This window comes from Mauremys mutica, chromosome 1, assembly GCF_020497125.1.
Source record: "Mauremys mutica isolate MM-2020 ecotype Southern chromosome 1, ASM2049712v1, whole genome shotgun sequence".
NCBI classification, from domain to species: Eukaryota; Metazoa; Chordata; order Testudines; family Geoemydidae; genus Mauremys; species Mauremys mutica.
In genome coordinates this window covers 315,637,075-315,657,838 of record NC_059072.1, presented here as the reverse complement: position 1 = coordinate 315,657,838, position 20,764 = coordinate 315,637,075, and the positions used below count along the sequence as shown (strand labels likewise).

General features: G+C 41.7%; 1 protein-coding gene across 7 annotated transcripts in view; it reads right to left on the bottom strand.

Moving 5' to 3' along the window:
• STARD13 (StAR related lipid transfer domain containing 13) overlaps positions 1–20,764 on the bottom strand; it is a 518,446-nt gene that overhangs the window by 42,526 nt on the left and 455,156 nt on the right. For all 7 annotated transcript variants that reach the window (XM_045016174.1, XM_045016165.1, XM_045016200.1 and 4 more), the window contains 2 exons: positions 2,462–2,533; positions 519–600 (listed from right to left, as the gene is read on the bottom strand). In XM_045016174.1, coding sequence (XP_044872109.1) covers positions 519–600; positions 2,462–2,533 — 154 coding nt within the window. The remainder of the gene's footprint in view (positions 1–518; positions 601–2,461; positions 2,534–20,764) is intronic.

The following is a 20,764-nucleotide window of genomic DNA, read 5'->3' as shown; positions in this document are numbered from 1 at the left end:
AGCAAATTGGCCCCTGCTGTAGGATTTTTTGGGAGAGAAATGAATCCAGGTTTCTAGCATTTATTCTGAAAAAAACTACAGATTACAGGGGTTGGCAACCTTTCAGAAGTGGTGTGCCGAGTCTTCATTTATTTACTCTGATTTAAGGTTTCACGTACCAGTCATACATTTTAACGTTTTTAGAAGGTCTCTTTCTATAACTCTATAATATTGAACTAAACTATTGTTGTATGTAAAGTAAATAAGGCTTTTAAAATGTTTAAGAAGCTTCATTTAAAATTAAATTAAAATGCAGAACCCCCCAGACTGGTGGCCAGGACCCGGGCAGTGTGAGTGCCACTGAAAATCAGCTTGTGTGCTGCCTTCAGCACCCATGCCATAGGTTGCCTACCCCTGGATTATACCCACTTAATTGACAACGACAAACAAACATCTCTGAGGCTGGGCCACTAATTTCAAAACAAAAATCCACCAAGGTTCTTAAGATACCAAAAAAAGAAACAGTGGATGTTATTTACCTGCAAAGGGGTTCTACAAGGTCCTTGTCGAGAAAGTCATGATCTTTCTTTACAGCTACAATGTCGATAGGAAACTGGGAATCTGTAAAAAGGAGACGTAGTATTAAATCAACTACTTTTTATTCAAATGGAAACCGTTTATTTCAAAGATGAACTGCATGTGTTTTATCGGCAGAAATGGTTCATGACTTATTTCACTTGGCCTTAGTTGTTTCCCTGTATGACATCCGGGACTTGTTTGGTCACTTCACATAATTTTATTTTTTATATTAAAAAGGGAGTTGACAGTCCTGTGAACCAAAGAGATAGTGACATGTTTGGCTTTGGCTATAAGAAGATATTAGATGCTTAGCGTTGCTTCCTGATCACTATTCCCAAAAAATGAGATCTGAGAATTACCACAACACTTTAATCATCAACATGGACAGTAATGCCATCCACTCCCGTCCTAGTCAGTCAGGGAAATATTTGCTAGACAGACTTTACCATGCAGTAGAAATGGTTTGACTATTGTGTTAGCACAACACACAATAACACAGAGTTTAAACAAAGGGTAACTCATGCAACAGATGAGAAGTGAGCTGACCATGCTAGTCACCCCAAATATTAGTCTGAAATTTAAAAAACAAGATGGAAATGTTGGAAACTGACAATTGTAATGAAAAGTGACTTGGGTGCACACAGATTATTGTGTTTCTGTAACAGTTGGATGGATCCCAGCATCATGACTATACTCCAGCTGATTTTATTAGATGTTGAGTACCTTTGGCTCCTATTGACTTTAAGGGAACTGTGGATGTTCATCACAGACCAGTTACCGGGGCAGAGGGGGAAGGGTGAGGGGAACATTCTTCTTCCCTCTCCCCAACCTTCAGGTTGGGGCAACAGCAATAATTTTGCCCCAATTTTGAGCTATGTGGGCGGGAAACAAGAGGAAGCCAATCCCAGCCCCCATTGTGCTGTTTGTTGTGTGCAGCAGCAAGACTAAACTCTTCCACTTCCTCCTGGAGAAGCTGCCAAACAGCAGCTGGGAGGAGAGAAGGCCTCCAATCACCAGCTCTGGATGCAACCAGCAGGAGAAGCCAGAGGGAAGAGTCCCATCCTACCGCTGCTGGCTACACTAACTTCACCCAGTTCTGGGGCAGTGGTTCAGCACCCTTTGGATCTGAATTATCACTGAGCTGGTTGCTGGCCTTGCCTTCCACTGCGAGTCACACAAATGTGGGAAGTTCAGGTTAGAAGATTTACAACCAGCTTGACAGAGTTTGCATTTTCTATATATTTTGTGTTTTCTTTTCTATAACAATTATTTTTCTTTCTTGGATTTCTGAGTGTCTCATTTCCCATCAGTGTGTTAAAAGAACAGAGCTCTTAATTTTCATCCTTCTTGTCTCTCCTTTCCTCCCTTGTTCCTCCCAATTCACTGATTATGACAAGTCTAACTAGAAGTTATGTCTAAACTTAGGCTGTGATCCGCAAGCAGCTCTGTGCACGTGGAGGGATTTAGCTGAGCAGAGTAATTTGTAGAAGCAGGACATTAGATACAGTATTGCGAACCCCAAGCATTCAACATCATGAGTCGGGCCCCCAAAATCATCAGCTGGTCTTAAAATTAATGAGAGTAAAAAAAAATACATTTTATTTTCTTTTTATTTGCATCCTGGTTTTTGAACTTGGGGGCTCATTCAGGCCACATTTTCAAGCTTTTCTCTGCAAACATGAGGGCTAGAAATGTACTTTTTAAAAAAATGAAAGCTGAGATTTTCACATAGTCACATGAGTCCAGGAGCTGGCACTCTAAGAAAAATCACTAAATATTGTGAGATTCAGGATAAAAATCCCAACAAGTGGCAACACTGTAGATTGTAAACATTTTAGACCAGGTCTGTGTCTGCTGAGATGTCCAATACACTTTAGGAGTAATAGAAATAATAACAACATACCCTCATAGAGCTGAGCATATTGTGGAAATCCAGCAGCTCGTAACCAGTCACACGCTTCCTTTGCTTCGATTTCTGAAGAGTAAGAGAAAGCAGAATAGGTTCATTCTAGATCCACAGTGTGCTATTTTTCATCAGGAGTTATGTTAATTACAAGGAAGAAATGAGAGGATTTAATGTTCCTTTTGAGTGCCTATAACACTTTTAAATGTAACCGTTATTATTATGTGGCATCAAACAAACAGATGTCTAGGAAACATACACACCTGCCTCACAGAACTATTGGGGTTTGCACAACACTTTGGAGATTTCAAGCACAATAGGCCAAATCGTCACCCTTAGATCAATACTAGAGACAACTGTCTCCACACACGGGGCTAATGAGCCAGCTCTGTGGCACTGTTTCCAGTTCTCCACTGAGACCCTACAGCGGGCACTTTGCATGGTCTGGGGGGGGAAGGAGGGGAGATTGGGCAGGCTGGAAGTCGGGCCAAAGGGAATGCACAGCATCCCTCCTCCGACCCCACGTACCTTACCAAGGAAAGGCAACGCATACCCGGGAGTATTTCCTTTTCCACGGAGCTTTCCAGGAGCCCTGAGAGCCACTGCAGGCTCTGCCAGCACAGCTCCAATACAGACATGCTGTCAGGGAGCCAGAGGGAGCCACACCAGGGATCAGGGCCTGAGCAGAGGAACAGGGCCTTCACAGGGATGGCCCTCATATCCAGGGGATCATCTGCCAGGTTTGCAGGCCGGTCCTACACTCTTGGGAGGGAGGGTGGAGAGGAAGCAGAACTCTGCCCACCTGGTCAGACAACATGGGCTCCCTCCCAGAGCGTTTAGTGTGGGAGGGGCTGATCTGCTCTATATGAGTGCTAAGTAGTAATGAAAAATTGAAGTCTTAATACAAAAATTTAATATCAACTATAGGACCCTCTTTTCAGGCATGGGCATCTCCAAAGAACCAGTAAAGGCAACCATACAATTCAAATATTCACACCGAGCCAGGGGGGACTACCCATGTGTGGACATATTCACAGGATAAGCGCCCCAAGGGACAGGCAGGCACATCCAGTGCTTTTGCAAAATCTGGATGCATGTTGGCTCCAGGGAGTAGATTTCTATGTCTGTCGCCATCTAACCTGAGAGTGCAAACACCAGGGTTTGGCACATGCAGATTTTGTAGATGCAAATTAAACAGCCATGATAGAAAATCTTGCCCACACAAGGTCTATTAAAGACAGCAGAGGTGCTTGGACTGGAAAAAGAAAAAAAAATCAGACTCTGCTGCTCTTCTGAATGTCCTACCATGAATGCTAAAACTACGTGTAAATCTATTTCGTACTGAAGTGCATAGTTTCCATGTGCAGACAGTGGGCCAAATTCACCCTGGCTTAACTCTGCTCAAAGCAATTGAATCGGGTCCACTGCAGCTCATTGAACAGCCTGCTTGGGAAAATGTGTGTTCCTTTGACTATACAATACAGTATGAGACCCAGACACCATTTTGCTCCTCTGAATATTGACTCACACCAGTAGTTGTTACAGAAATATCAATTCAGGATAAAAGGCCTGCTTGTTGAAAGCACAATTTCCCGAAGATAATTAGATGGTCAATAACAGATCTGCAATGTACGGGATCATCAGCAGTGCTGCAACTGATTCTCTGCCTGGTCATTTTACTTCATTTGCTTTGACATTAATTCATGTCACAGCCCTCCACCCCCAAAAAGTGTTTGCGAGTACACTGAGTTCATACAACTGTGCAAAAGAACATAAAACAAGGCTCTTTTTGCTGCATCTGCATACTGAAAAGGGCACTCTCTCTATTACGTTCCAGTGTGAAAGAATATTTTCGTTCAGTGTTTGGAAAAAAGACAAAGGCTGTTACTTTCTTGGTCTGTTTGTTTGTTAAATACAGTCTCATGAAACACAAATTAATTGATCCTCTTGGAAAATATATTTCACAAATCACAACAGCTGCATAGTCAAGTTTCATCTGCACTGGAAGAATAACAAGAAGAAACTGTGTGTAATGGAGAAATCTGCAGCTAATGTCCCTATGGGCTTCTCAGATTTCAATATGTTTTTGAGTTTCTACTCCAAGTGTGGCCTGCCAGGAATTTTCTTGTGGCCCAAGTGAAGGCCACGTGGTCTTAAGTGGAGATAGATGAATATCTGCAAGGAATAACTAATATAGTGAATTTTGCCTTTCTTTCTCTTTGCAAATTGTTCACGTGCAGGTTGCAATTTTCTTGAATGCATCCATTACCCAGAAAGATTGGCAGAACCATTTCTTGGTCTCTTGCTCCTTCGTGAGCAGCTTGGAGCAAGTATTCAAAATACAGTCTGCGTGGATGATCATCTAGGACACAGGGGGCTGTGAATTTAGATGCAGCCCTAAAGAAGGGTTGCATAAACTGCACCACCCCAGCAGCGGCCCTGGGGAGAAACTAGAACTCAGACACCCTCTGCAATTCCTCTGCTGCTTTTCTCTTGCTCTGGGAGGGGAAGAGGTGATAATTTGGTGGTGGCCGGACCCAGCCCAGCAGCAAATTATGACACTGCTCATACCAAGTCATTTGCACTGGCCAGTGGCGCTGAGGATCCACCATTCCCTGTGCCTCCTAGCCACCCCCCATTTCCTGCTCCAGGGATATGTAAGCAGGCATGCAGCACCTGCTTATTCCTCTGCAGGGGCCGAGTGGGACTCCTTATTCCCCTCCCTCTCCTGGATGGATATATAGTCCAATACATCATCTAGCCCCTGGTACCGCCCATTCCCCCCATTGCATGTATATATTGGTTAGAATAAGCTCTCTTGTGAAAATGCTCTGAGACAGCAGATTTAACATTAATTTTCCAAGAATATTCTTTAATATTTGCTTTAAATTTGCTGGTTCTGTTAATTTACTGGCTCTGATATTAGTGAAGACTCCTCTGGGAAGGGGCGAGCAGAGAGCTACAATGAATTCCTTTAAAATGTCAACGGAAATTTACAGAAACAATGTTTTGCAACATTGGCCCAGCCCTATTCCCACATCCAGCCTCTCATCTATTGACTAGCGCAGGTGTGAGACCCAGGCTGCAGCAGCTGTGCTATATTCAAAAGGCAGAGAGGATCAAAGCCAGACAGGAAAAAGACAAAGGAACCTCCCATAGCAGTAAGAATAAATCGGATACCCAACAGAAATTAAAGGCTGGAGATAGGGTGGTGTGTTGCCTTAGAAACAAAGCCAGAAGTTTCCCTGTTTTTTGTAATAAAGAGGAATTCTTTCCAGAATGTACATTTCTCTGTAAGAAAACCTACTTGTAAGAGGCTGGCAGGTGCTATGAGGGACAGAAGAGCAATTCTGCTGAGTTATGCGAGGAGTTTCATTAGCTCGAGTGCCCAGTATAAAAGGGCTTGCACATCCCTTTCTTGGGAAGGAAGAACTAAGGCAGGAGGGCTTGCAGGGGACACACTTAGAAACAGCCAGCCAGCCATGAGGAAACTTAGGCTATGGTTTACATTTGGTTATTCCCAGATGGAGAATAAAGAGAACCCCAGGAGTTTTGAACGCGTGCACATATGTGTGCTGTGATGTGAGGCGACCCTGCCCATTTACTCTACTCTATATTCTGCAGAGAATCCATTAATAACATGCTTAGCAGCTTTCCACACAAGCGTGTCTTTGACCAGGCACTGAGTAAGTGAAATAGTTAATAACAATGAATGATACAATAAATTAGCCACAAACTGTGACTAATGTAAATACATAGCTAACATTATTTTTCAAAAGAATTGAACTTGAAATAATCATGCAAATTGACAGGAAACAAGTTTTGCTAAGTTTGTATGTTGATAGAAAAGGGAATTCTGTCACTAAGTGTTCAGCCCTAGGAATTAAACTCCTCTGTTATTCCACAGAACAGGTATATCTGCAGCTACGACAGTGAAAGCTTCTTCGTGCTGTCCCACCAGCATGCCTCGGTTCTGCTCTAGGGGGTCTGACTATAGGAAGAGAGGATAGATCAGTCTTCAGGTCCATTAATCCTAGGCTTCTTTACTGAGTGCCATCAATCAAAAAGACCACCAAACAGCTATTCCATGGGAACTACTTTGGGTCACTATCAACCAGTGCTACAAGGAACAGCTGACATACAGGTGAAAGACTTCTCCTATCACAACCCTCCATGACACCAAGTCACCAGTCATTACATTTGAATTTGTCTGCTCTTTAAAACAAACAAAACTAACCCCCCCAGACTGCTCCTCCTTTGAGTGAAAGGGAGCAGGAGAGCTCCTGAATCCCTCTCCTGGAGAACGCTACCCTCTTATGAGAAGATAACCCGAATGAATTCATTTTTCTGCGAGGGACTTCTGAACAGTGCCGCATCATAGACCATGAATATTGCTTACCAAGGCCTTGTTACTTCACTCCCTTCTCTCAACAACATTTCTTATCCACTTTCCTCTTTTCTATCCTCCATCTGTCTCTTTCTCTCTTCCGCTTCTCCACTTTCTCCTTGATTCCAACAACAACTTTTATTTAATCTTACGGTACTCACTGAAGCAACCCACCAAATCGCAATAATGAACAGGAACAATAATGTGGTACATAATCACCTTGCCTCGTGTGTTACTGACACACTTTTGCTTATGTGCTTGATAAAATGTATCCTTCTAGTAGGCTGAATTCATTTTAATTTCGTTGCCATCACTCATCACTCATGCTCATTTACTTTCGTAACATTTTTTTTAAACAAAAACATACCTTACCCATTATATTTGACCTCATTTAAATATAATTTTAATAGATTTAAAGTATGTTCTTTAGCAACTTTTATTAAAATTTTAAGTCAGGTTTTTAGACAGGAGCCCTTTTTCTATGAATAACTGTAAGATAATCCCTTTGGCAGTTACACATAGGTTTCATGGAAAGAACAGGCCTCCCCTCAACATCCTAAACTTAGAAATAAAGTAGTAAGTTAGTTACAGACCATAGATATTTCTGCTTGCTAAGTTTGAAGCAATGTCATGCATTCAACACATATTTAATTCTTGGTCCTGAGTTCTCATGCCTTTGGCAGAGAAACAACTGGGGCACTACAGAAGCAATTTGTTTAATAGTGACTCCTCCAGCTTATTCAGGAGTAGGAACTGGTATGTTTAAAATGGAGGCCCCTCAATTGTCTAAGGAACACTCCTGAGATGTGGGAGACCCCTATTGAGATCCTGTCTTCGCCTCAAGCAGAAGTGGGAATTGAGTACTCTAGCCACTGGGCTAACAGTTTTTTTTTTTTTTCACTTTTCAGTGGCTTTATTTTTTTTTTAATACTAGGAATAAAGTGTATCAAGTGTAAAAACATGGTTCCTGTTCCACAGATGACACAGTAACAAAGACATCATCCACTTGTTATACATGCTAATTTAATTACATGGAAGCATTTCCCATTTCACAGACAGCCTTTATTTCCAGGTAACTTCTTCACCGGGTTTCAATTCCCTTTTAAATAACATGCTCTTGTTTCTGAAAGCTGTTAGTTTATAAGGTAGGTGCCCTTCTCGCCCAGATTTTGAATGGGACCTGAGCAGGTATGCAGCCTCTGCGCTCATCTACTTGATCGGGCCTCAGGAGAGGAGTGCCTAGCTTCCCTGGCTTGTGATTTGCTCTGGGCCTTTGGTGGGAGATAGGTGTCAGGATGCCCAGAGGGAGGCAGCAGAGTACATGCTCAGAGGCAGAAATTGTTTTGGGTCAAACTGAAAACAAATTTAAAAAAATATTTTAGCAAATCAAAAAGTAACAAATAAATTTGGTTTTGAACAAAGCATTTAGTTTCAACAAAACTGAAATGTTTCATTTATATTTTGACCATTTAAGATATTTTGATTGTTTTTAAACTAAAATTAAAATAGAAATTTTGAAAGAAAGAATAGTTTCAAACCAAAAATATCAAAAAGTTTTGATTTTTTCGTATTTGTTTTTACCAAAACAATTTGGTGAAATTGACAAGAATTTGCTAAATGTTTCGGTGTCACCAAATCTGCATTTTCCTGCAAAAATGTTTCACACAACAAAATTTCCCCAGCTCTAACTATATCTATCTATATACACAGACACATATATACAGATATAGATACACACTCAAACTGATACTTCCCTCTATTGGAGACAGGCCTGCATGGTCCATTTGTCTGACCCAGTGTGACAATTCCTTTGTTTCCCACAATAGGCCATGCAGAATTTGCTTAAAGGGGACATACTTGTGTCCAGCATTTTTTACTTTTTTTTTTTTTTTTTAATCATGATCTCATCTAGACCTTCTTGGACCTAGATCACGGTTAGATGGTTGTAAAAAATGCCTGTATGGGATCTATCCTATTGCTGTTACTATTGCTAAATCTGATGGTGCCTCATGAATGACTGGTAATGCAAGAGTGGGAGAATTGCTAACAATCCTGTAGGAAAGGCCTTTGTGCGCTTTACTATGCTGCACTCTGAGACGGCTGGCTAAGGAGGGACTGAAAGGAGCTGTTAGAAGAACAGGCAGACAGAAGCAGTATGGGAGTCAGACCCATTCAAAGACGTCAACAACACTAAATTACCTGAAGGCCTCCCAACTAAGTGAAAATATCATCCCCATCAAGCATCAGTCATTGCCCTCAAGTATTTTTAGGCCTAAATTGGTTGACTAGACTTCCTGATTATGCAGATTCCCCAGCTAGATGAAAAAACCCTGTGTTGAGATAAACAGTAAATGGATATGGGAGGGGATTTTCAAAGGAATCTAAAGGAAATAGGCATTTAAATCCCACTTAAATTGAACAGGATTTTGGCAATGAACTCTTCTAGACTTCTTTGAAAGTCTCAGCCATAATATGCAGTGATAAGAAAACTGTTTACAAAGCACACTGATATCCAAAATCAGGTCAGATAGCTCTGTTTTATCTAAATGATGTGGGTTAGTTAGAGGTTAGAAACAAGAGGATTCAGATCCACTTTTATAAATCCCTCATCTTAAATATACTGGAATTGGAAAAGGTTCAGAATAAGGCAACAAAAATGATTAGGCGTAAGGAATGGCTTCCATATGAAGAGAAACTAATGAGACTGGGACTTTTCAGCTTGGAAAAGAGACGACTAAGGGGGGATATGATAGAGTTCTATAAAATCATGACTGGTATGGAGAAAGTAAATAAGGAATTATTATTTACTCCTTCTCATAACACAAGAATTAGGAGTCACCAAATGAAATTAATAGGCAGCTGGTTTAAAACAAACAAAAGGAAGTATTTCTTCACACAACACACAGTCAACCATGGAACTCTTTGCCAGAGGATGTTGTGAAGGCAAAGAATATAAAAGGGTTAAAAAAAGAACTAGATAAATTCATGAAGGATAGGTCCATGAATGGCTCTTAACCAGGATGGGTAGGGATGGTGTCTCTAGCCTCTGTTTGCCAGAAGCTAGTGTAACCCACACACCTCCTGGGCATAGTGTTCTGTCTCCTCTAGTGGCACTGAGATTAGTCCATCAATGGCTATAAGCCAGGATGGGCAGGGATGGTGTCTCTAGCCTGTTTGCCAGAAGTGGGGAATGGGCAACAGGGAATGGATCACTTGATGATTACATGTTCTGTTCATTCCCTCTGGGGCACGTGTCATTAGCCACTGTCAGAAGACAGGATACTGGGCTAGATGGACCTTTGGTCTGACCCAGTATGGCCATTCTTATGTTCTTAACTTTTGAATTACCCAAGGAAGAAGTGTGTAATTTAAATCTTATCACCATATTAATTACTGCCTGATTATACACTTCATGGTCTGTAGACATGCAAATTACTTGTAGGCAATCAGATATATGTCAGAGAAATGCTTTATTCATATGAGGTGATCTTCACACTGTGAATTTATATTAAACATCAAGAACTCAGATAATATTTTGGATTACAGTCTGAGGGATTCATAAACAAAATCAGTTGTTTATCATAAATTAATATTCAATTAATTAATGTTGTCTAGTGCCAAGTAAGATGGAAGGTACTTTACAATATAAGAAAAAGATACACTATACAGCACTTAAGGAAGAACTGTAATATGTGAGCCAGAGGGACAGATCCTCAGCTGGTGTGAATTTAATATGTGGTGCTGAGTCCTCAGCTGGTCTTAATCAGCATCACTCCACTGAAGTCAATGGAACTATGCCGATTAACACTAGCTGAGTATCTGGCACTGTCTATTAGAGTTCAGTATTCTTTTATTAGGTATTATTTTTAAAAAGCCTATTAGAACAGATATCCTGCATCTCTATTCTGAAAAACTGTAGAATGTCAGTAATTTATTCTTGCATGACTTGGAAGAGCTGTCATCAATATGCAATCCAGCCACCTTAGTGTCCACATTCTTCTGAAAGACATCACTTGTACTAAAGCAGCCATATGATTTCTCTCTGATTCAGACTCACCACACTGTCTGCAGGAGCTGTAATTATCACCATTAAATTATATCTACAGTATTAACATTTCATCATGCCCCAAGACTGTTAGTGGAGAATAATTTATAAAAACTAAGTTAAAATAATTAGGGAACATCTACTTAATTTAAATTACTGCCTTTTTCTTAGTTTCTGAGAGGATTAAACATCAAACACACATTACTGTTGAACAGTTTTGATTCAGGTGTTATTTACTGCACTTGTATTACTAATCAGAACTGCCAGACTATCTTCTCAACAGTACATAAAGAAATGAAAAACCAATAACACTGAGATTAAACTTAAATATTAAATGGAAAAAACACCCAATAAAACTATAAGCCTGATCCAACACCCACAGAAGTTATGGGAGTTCTTTTATGAGTGTCAGATCCCAGGTTAATATAACATTAAGGGGTTGGCTCCACTATTGGTGCTACAGTGGTGTAGCTGTGGCACTGTGGCTGTGCTGCTGTAGCACCATAGTGTGGACATTTGCTACAGAGACAGAAGGGTTTCTTCCATCGCTGTAGTAAATCCACCTATCTGAGAGGTGGTAGCTAGGTCGATGGAAGTGGTGTCTGCACCATGGCTTAGATTAATTTAACTACATCTTTCAGGGGTTTCAATTTTTCACACCTATGTGCAAAATAGCTTGGTCAAGCTAAGTTTTAGGTGTAGATTAGGCCTAAAGCTACACAGTTAAACCCTACAAAGTCAAGAAATGCCTAAGTTACAAATGAGCACACAACCTTAACTGTCCTTGTGTGTATAAGATACAGAACCATTATGTTTTTGCCTGGGATTGTATTATTGGAGATACAGTGTGTAGTCATGTAATTAATGGCTGTGGACTAAACTCTGCTCTCTTTTATGTTTGTGCAACCCTATTCTAGTCAGTGGAGTCACACTAGAGTAAGTTTGGGAATAATTTAGTCCACAGCCTTTAACTACGTGACCCTATTTCATTACTAATATTGTTCAAGATGTTGGAAAGCTAGGAAAAATCCAAATTGAGGTTGTTTTATTAACCCTTCCAAAATAACACATTAAGTTATCAAAGGAACCTTAACACTGACCTGATACAACTATGCTGTGAACTAGAAACTCAGAGACAACCTTAGCCATCCACCACATCACTTCATCTCAGTATTGACCACAGACCTTACTCTTAATTACGAGTAGATTTTAAAAACTACCTATTAAGATAAAAAAGATGAGCTTTAGGGCCAGATTTTTAAAGTTATTTAGGTGCTTATCAAACTAGGTGCCTATCTGTGCCTGTATGTGCCTAAATACCATTAAAATCTGGCCCTTGGACTCTAACATAGGATGACGAAGGGAACTCAGAGTTGGGTTACAAGATTTGGAGTACTAGATGTATTCTACACTGTTCTGAGGGTATGTCTACACTACAGGATTATTCCGATTTTACATAAACCGGTTTCGTAAAACAGATTGTATAAAGTTGAGTGCACGCGGCCACACTAAGCACATTAATTCGGCAGTGTGTATCCATGTACCGAGGCTAATGTTGATTTCTGGAGCGTTGCACTGTGGGTAGCTATCCCGTAGCTATCCCATAGTTCCCGCAGTCTCCCCCGCCCATTGGAATTCTGGGTTGAGATCCCAATGCAAAAACAGTGTCGCGGGTGATTCTGAGTAAATGTCGTCACTCAATCCTTCCTCCGTGAAAGCAACGGCAGACAATCATTTCACGCCCTTTTTCCCTGGATTGCCCTGGCAGACACCATAGCATGGCAACCATGGAGCTCGTTTTGCCTTGTCACTGTCACCATATGTGTACTGGATGCTGCTGACAGATGCGGTACTGCAGTGCTATACAGCAGGATTCATTTGCCGTTGCAAGGTAGCAGAGACAGTTACCATCCCTATTGCACCGTCTGCCATTGTAAACTGGCGATGAGATGACAATTATCAGTCATTTTGTACCGTCTGCTGCTGTCATGGGTGCTCCTGGCTGGCCTCGCTGAGGTCGGCTGGGGGTGCATGGACAAAAACGGGAATGACTCCCTGGGTCATTCCCTTCTTTATGTTTTGTCTAAAAATAGAGTCAGTCCTGCCTAGAATATGGGGCAAGTGTACTAGAGAACCAGAGAGCACAGCTGCTCCGTGTCAGAGCCCCAGAGATCCCGCAGAAATGATGAGCTGCATGCCATTCTAGGGTGTGCCCCTGCAACAACCCCACCCGTTGCTTCCCTTCTCCCCCAACCCTCCTGGGCTACCGTGGCAGTGTCCCCCCATTTGTGTGATGAAGTAATAAAGAATGCAGGAATAAGAAACACTGACTTTTTAGTGAGATAAAATGAGGGGGAGGAAGCCTCCAGCTGCTATGATAGTCCAGGCAGGACATTAAAGGGTGAGGGTGGGAGAGGAGCGCAGCCTCCCGCTGCTATGATAGTCCAGGCAGTACAGAATCTTTTCTTTATACATGAAAGGGGGGGCTGATAGAGCTCAGCCTCCAGTTGCTATGATAAGGACGGTTACCAGCCGTTTTGTACCATCTGCCGGGAATGACCGGGAGTCATTCCTATTTTTACCCAGCCGCCCCCGGCCGACCTCACCGAGGCCAGCCAGGAGCACTCACGGGCTGATGATGACGATGGATAGCAGTCATATTGTACTGTCTGCCACCAGGAAGGGGATGCTGGTGTTCAGCGCTGCTGCACCCCGTCTACCAGCAGCATGCAGTAGACATAGGGTGACATTGAAAAAACGCGAGAAACCTTTTTTCCCCTTTTCTTTCGGGGGGGGGGGGAAGGGTGTAAATTGACGACATATACTCTGAAACACCCGGGAAAATGTTTTTGACCCTTCAGGCATTGGGAGCTCAGCCAAGAATGCAAATACTTTTCAGAGACTGCGGGGACTGTGGGATAGCTGGAGTCCTCAGTACCCACTCCCTCCTTCCATGAGCGTCCATTTGATTCTTTGGCTTTCCGTTACGCTTGTCACACAGCACTGTGCTGTGGACTCTGTATCATAGCCTGGAGATTTTTTCAAATGCTTTGGCATTTCGTCTTCTGTAACGGAGCTCTGATAGAACAGATTTGTCTCCCCATACAGCGATCAGATCCAGTATCTCCCATACGGTCCATGCTGGAGCTCTTTTTGGATTTGGGACTGCATCACCACCCGTGCTGATCAGAGCTCCACGCTGGGCAAACAGGAAATGAAATTCAAAACTTCGCGGGGCATTTCCTGTCTACCTGGCCAGTGCATCCGAGTTCAGATTGCTTTCCAGAGCGGTCACAATGGTGCACTGTGGGATACCTTCCGGAGGCCAATACTGTCGATTTGCGGCCACACTAACCCTAATCTGACATGGCAATACCGATTTCAGCGCTACTCCCCTCGTCGGGGAGGAGTACAGAAATTGGTTTAAAGAGCCTTTTATATCGATATAAAGGGCTTTGTTGTGTGGATGGGTGCAGGGTTAAATTGGTTTAACGCTGCTAAATTCGGTTTAAACGCGTAGTGTAGACCAGGCCTGAAACTATATATCTAAGTGCTGACCCAACAAGTGAGAACTAAGACTAGGGTACAAAACAGAACACTGTCATTAATCAATTGAAACTCGGGAGCTAGAAGCTTAAATTAGAAGATTTCTAGAATTTGTCTTCGCATAAATCAGTTTAGTTTGCTCAGTTGTTTTTGTCATGGAAGTTGAAGTATTGATACAACAGCTGCTTACACAGAAATACATATGAACAGTGAATACTCAGACTAATATGATTGCCACATACAGGCTGTGCATAAACTTTCATCCATCCATGCTATTTGCGAATGGGGAACAGACTAGTTGGCTACCATAGTTAGAGCTATTATGGGTTTTAGCCTTTTGGCTAAAGGTTTTAGTCTCCTTTCCATACTCATGTGCAGCTACTTTTAAAGGCAACTAGTGGGGGTTATAGGCTCCTATAAAGATGAGAACAGACTCCTAAATCTTTAACTTTAATATAAATTCCGGCTTTCCCGCTTGCACCTCATTTAGATCCATTCATAGCCACTAAAACAGCAACAGAGTAACTGTGCCCTGTATGCCTTTGCTGAATCCAGAAAAAATGTTGAGTATCTGTTACACTGACACTTCTCATTCCTCAGCCTTGTTACACCAAGGCAACACATGGAAGCCAGATTCATAGGAACTCTTTAATTACTTGCCAGTAATCACAGCCAGCAATAAAGCAGAATTAGCAAAGAACTAATTATCTCACCACCCAGGAATAGAACACTTGGTAACTGTTATTTTTTAACTATGAGCAGAAAAGAAATAAATTGCTTTTGTGCTGAAATACCACGGACAAGCTCACTTTAAGTTAGATGTTGCAATCACCGCTCCATAAAGCTGGATTCTCCCTTTCAGCTATGTACATGTATTACCACAGGGGAAGACATCAGGAAGGATGGAGATCTGCCAATGGCTGCCTCCTGAAGGTGAAGGAAACTGATTCTGTGGGCTCGACAGGAGGGGAAGTAGAACTAGGAAGGCACAAAGATCCTATTTTCATGCAAGTGTCTCTAGCAGTATAATGGTTTCAGAGTGGTAGCCGTGTTAGTCTGTATCAGCAAAAAGAACGAGGAGTACTTGTGGCACCTTAGAGACTAACACATTTATTTGAGCATAAGTACTCCTCGTTCTTTTAGCAGTATAATGTGATGGGAAGAGATACAGACCCTGGTATGTTTAGTTTGCTAGCTCAAATCCAAATATAATCTCACGGCCCATTAGTGAATGATGGGAAATCAGTTTCATAGTCTCTGTCCTGATCCCAAAGGACAAATGTCTCAGTCAGGGGCAGTGCCAGTATAATGGGCACCTTTCGGGTAGTCCCAACAGAGGCGAAGCACTGAATAGACTTTCTCTTGCCTAAAAGTGTTCCCTGCATGTAAAGATTGAGGTGTGTTGGCAGAACAGCCAGCAGAAGCTTGCACTGACACTGCCCATGCAAGTACCCGTGTTGTGTATAATTAGAGCACGTACATTTCCAGGGCTGCCCACATCTTAAACAATCAGAAATTCCCCATAAAATATTTTAAAAACAATTAAAAGGCAATAAAAATGAGAGATTAATCGAACTGAAAATATGCCACTCTGAGCAAAGTGTGACACAGGGGACTACACCATCAGGAAAAGAGATGGATGGTCCATTGATTAGGGTGCTAGCATGGGACTCAGGAGATCAAGAGTCAATTCCCTGCTCCACCATAGGCTTGCTGTGGGAACCTGGGCAACTCACTTATTCTCTCTATGCCTTAGCTCCCCATAGTTAAGGGGTGTGTGTGTGTGTAACGGTCTTTCCCTACTTCACAGGGAAGGGAATAAATGCATTAAAGAGTGGAAGGTGCTTGGCTACTCAGTAACAGGGGGCCATACAGCTACCTAAGATGGATTGACAGAGAAGTTGGCATGGTCACTTAATACCTTTCTGGGCACCTCAGAGGCAGTTCCTCTGCATTTGTCTTCCATGGCTGTAGTCACAGTGTGCTGCAGACCTCTTGAGAGCTCCATGCCACTGAGGCATTTGGTCCATAATTAACCTAGTGCTGCAGTACTTAAAAAACAAAACCCTTAAAGTTTACTCCCCATGACAGATATTTTGTACATGGAACTATTTAACCTTTTCTATTGGTACAAGTTTAATGACTCATTCTGAACTACGTTCTGCTTTCTGATAATTTAGTAATTAGTCACTAACAGATTTTTAAAAAGTCACTACGTGTTCAAGAGTTTTAGCTTTGGTTTAGTTTAATCCAAGATAAAGGCTAGTCAAGTAAAAAAAATAAATAAAGATCATGAGCTTTTATAAATATTGACACAAGTGCCCAAGGGTATGCTTGAAATATTTCCTCCAGACTTTACAGCGCTTTTGGAACTCAGACATTTTAACACTTGTTGCTTGTTCAACGTGTGCTACGTGGTTACACAGAGATCAGTATAAATATTTTCCAGCTTTGGGAACATCCATCATCCCTCCCAGCAGAGTCACAGAAGTTATGCGCCTAATTCAGAAAAATGAAGTGTTTACGGTCTACTCAGTTTCAGAATATGTTTCACAATTTTCTCCGGCGCTCGCAGTAGGTCACTGATGGGTTTGCAACATACTCCCGCTAAATAGAAGCTGCTTTGTGCTCCCCACTGAAGGAACGCGTGCAATTATAATGCCATACTATATTTTGGCAGTAGAAGTCGGAAATAAATTTACAATGGGTTGGAGGGATGAAAGACAATCTGCCTGGTAGTATAATTCTGCCGAGTTTTAAAATGGTATGATTAAAGAGGAGAAGATAAATGGTTTTGTGGTTAAGTCAGTGTACTGGGACTCAGAAGTTTTGGATCCAGTTCCCATCTCTGCCACTGATTTTTTATGCAACATTGGGGAAAATGTTTAATTTCTTTTTCACTTAGGAAAAATAAAAATGGGAACAATAGCTGTTTATGCCATGAGGATATTGTGAGGATACATTTTTTAGACTGAATCTGCAGCTGCAACAAGCACGAGCTCCTAGCCATCTTTTCATATTCGCCAATCCATGGGGCTGCTCTAACTTAAACTGTCCAGAGTAGTCCCCAAGGACTAGTCTGCTGGCACCCCCCGGGATAACTGGAGTGCTCCCTTCTCCCCCCACAATGCTCCCTACATGGAGCAGGGTGGCGGTGGGGATCTGCTGGCTTTATGAAAAGTAAATTGCATATTGCAACTCCTTGTTTCTTTGGCAAATTTTTACTTTTGGAATGTAAGAACAGCCATACTAAGTCAGACCAATGGCCCATCTAGTCCAGTATCTTGTCTTCCAGCAGTGGCCAATGCCAGGTGCTTCAGAGGAAATGAACAAAAAAGGCAATCATTAAGTGATCCATGCCCCATTGTCCACTTCCAGCTTCTGCCAGTCAGGGGATATGGATACTCAGAGCATGGGGTTGCATCCATGACCATCTTGGCTAATAGCCAGTGATGGATCTATTCTCCATGAACTTATCTAGCTTTTTTTCTTAAACCCTATTATAGTCTTGGACTTCACAACATCCCCTGGCAACAAATTGCACAAGTTGACTGGGTGTTGTGTGAAGAAATACTTCCTTTTGTTTGTTTTAAACCTGCTGCCTCTTAATTTCATCTGGTGACCCCTAGTTCTTGTGTTATGTGAAGTAGTAAATAACACTTCCTTATTGGTTTTCTCCACATTAGTTACAATTTTATAGACCTCTATCATATCCTTCTCATAGTCATTTCTTTTCCATGCTGAAAAGTCCTAGTCTTTTTAATCTCTCCTCATATGGCAGCTGTTCCATACCCCTAATCATTTTGGTTGCCCTTTTCTGTGCCTTTTCCAATTCTAAAATATCTTTTTTGAGATGGATGGCCAGATCTGCATGCAGTAATCAAGGTGTGGGTGTACCATGGATTTACATAGTGGCATTATGATATTTTCTGTCTTATTAATTTTTTTTTAAATAATTGGAGATACACCAATCTCCTAGAACTAGAAGGAACCTTGAAAGGTCATCAAGTCCAGCCCCCTGCCTTCACCAGCAGGACCAATTTTTGCCCCAGAACCCTAAGTGGCCCCCTCAAGGATTGAACTCACAATCCTGGGTTTAGCAGGCCAATGCTCAAACCACTGAGCTATCCCTCCCTGCTATCTAGCTGTTTCCTAATTGTTCCTAACATTCTGTTCACTTTTTTGACTGCCGCTGCACATTGGGTGGATGTTTTCAGAGAACTATCCACAATGACTCCAAGTTCTTTTTCTTGAGGGTAACAACTAATTTGGACCCCATTGTTTTGTATGTATAGTTGGGATTATGTTTTGCAATGTGCATTGCTTTGCATTTAAAAAAACTGAATTTCATCTGCCATTTTGTTACCCACTCACCCAGTTTTGTAACTTTGTGCAGTCTGCATTGGACTTAGCTATTGTGAGTAATTTTGTATCATCTGCAAATTTTGCTATCTCACTATTTACCCTTTTTTCAGATCATTTATGAATATGTTGAACAGCACTGGTCCCAGTAGAGTTCCCCAGAGAACCCTGTTGTTTAACTCTCTCAATTGTGAAAATGGACCCATTTATTCCTAGTCTTTGTTTCCTGTCTCTGCACCAGTTACTGATCCATGAGAGGACCTTTCCTCTTATCACATAACTGCTTACTTTTTTTAAGAGCCTCTGGTGAAGGATCTTGTCAAAGGCTTTCTGAAAGTCTAAGTACTTTATATCCATTGGATCACCCTTGTTCATATGTTTGTTGACCCCTCAAAGAATTCTAATAGATTGGTGAGGCATAATTTCCCTTTACAAAAGCCATGTTGACTCTTCCCCAACAAATTATGTTAATCTCCATGTCTGATAATTCTGTTCTTTACTATAGTTTCAACTGATTTTCCTGGTACTGAAGTTAGGTTTACTGGCCTGTAATTGCCAGGATCACCTCTGTAGCCTTTTTAAAAAAATTGGTGTCACATTAGCTATCCTCCAGTCATCTGGAGATAAGCTATGACCAAAACATCATAACATGTACAAGTTCTCCATCTTTATAGGCACAACAGAATGTGTGGGGATGTGTGCCTCTTCCAGAAGTACCCACATTGTCCAAAGGGTAACATTACAAATACGATGTTTCATTGATTGACTGACCCTGACTTCGGCATGTCTTTCCCAGATTTATTGATTTTAAGGGTGGTAGAGAGGAGGCTCTGCCCTTATGCCTCCTCGGGCCACAAATCAAGGCCAGTTGCTAAAAGAAGATTAAAAATTGACTCTATGAAAAAAAAACATAGCCTAAGGGTATGTCTACACTGCAATATAAGCCCAGGGTTACCAGACCCTGGGTTTGTTAACCTAGGGCTTGAGCATCTACTTTAATTTGTAACCTCAGTTTAGGAATTGTTGAACCCTGGGTCCCAACCTGGGGCTCCAGCATTATGCGGGTCCAAGTCCAACCACCCATATTCCAGACTTCCTAGTGCCCTTGCAAAATGTGGCCATTCTAGCCCTTCGTTTGTGGTGCAGTGTGGGAAAACATGACTGTCCACCAAACTTGACTGTTCAGAAAACAAAGAGTCAGCCCATGAGACTGAGATATTTTTGGCGGACTCTCAGAGCATGAGCCCAGAGTTGCGATGTACCGGTATATATTGCAAAGCAACAGGGCTTGAACTCTGGGTCCTGGACCCTGTGTCTGAGTCCTGAGTTAGCATGATTTGTTTGTACATGGAAAGGGGGTTAGACTTGAGCCTGAGTTCAAACCTTGGGCTTACATGGTAGTGCAGACATACCCTGAGACCAGTGTGTGTTTAATATATATCAGAACACTTCCTCCAATCACTATTTGCTGATTCAGATTTTCATAATCGGGAACAGGCAAACTTAACAAATATTTCAGAGTGGTAGCCGTGTTAGTCTGTATCAGCAAATAGAATGAGGAATACTTGTGGCACCTTAGAGACTAACAAATTTATTTGGGCAACCTCCCTGGACACTCAATTACAGACCTAAAAGTCACAACTCTTCAACAAAAAAATTCAAAAACAGACTCCAACAAGAAACTGCAGAACTGGAATTAATTTGCAAACTGGACACCATTAAATTAGGCTTGAATAAAGACAGTGAGTGGATGGGTCATTACACTAACTAAGAAGTATTTCCCCATGCTAATTCCCCCCCCCACACACACACACTGTTACTGACACCTTGTCAACTGTCTGAAATCCTGATTATCACTACAAAAATTTTTTTTCTCCTGCTGATAAAAACCTTAATTGATTAGTCTTATTAGAGTTGGTATGGCAACCCCCATTTTTTCATGTTCTCTCTCTCTCTCTCTCTC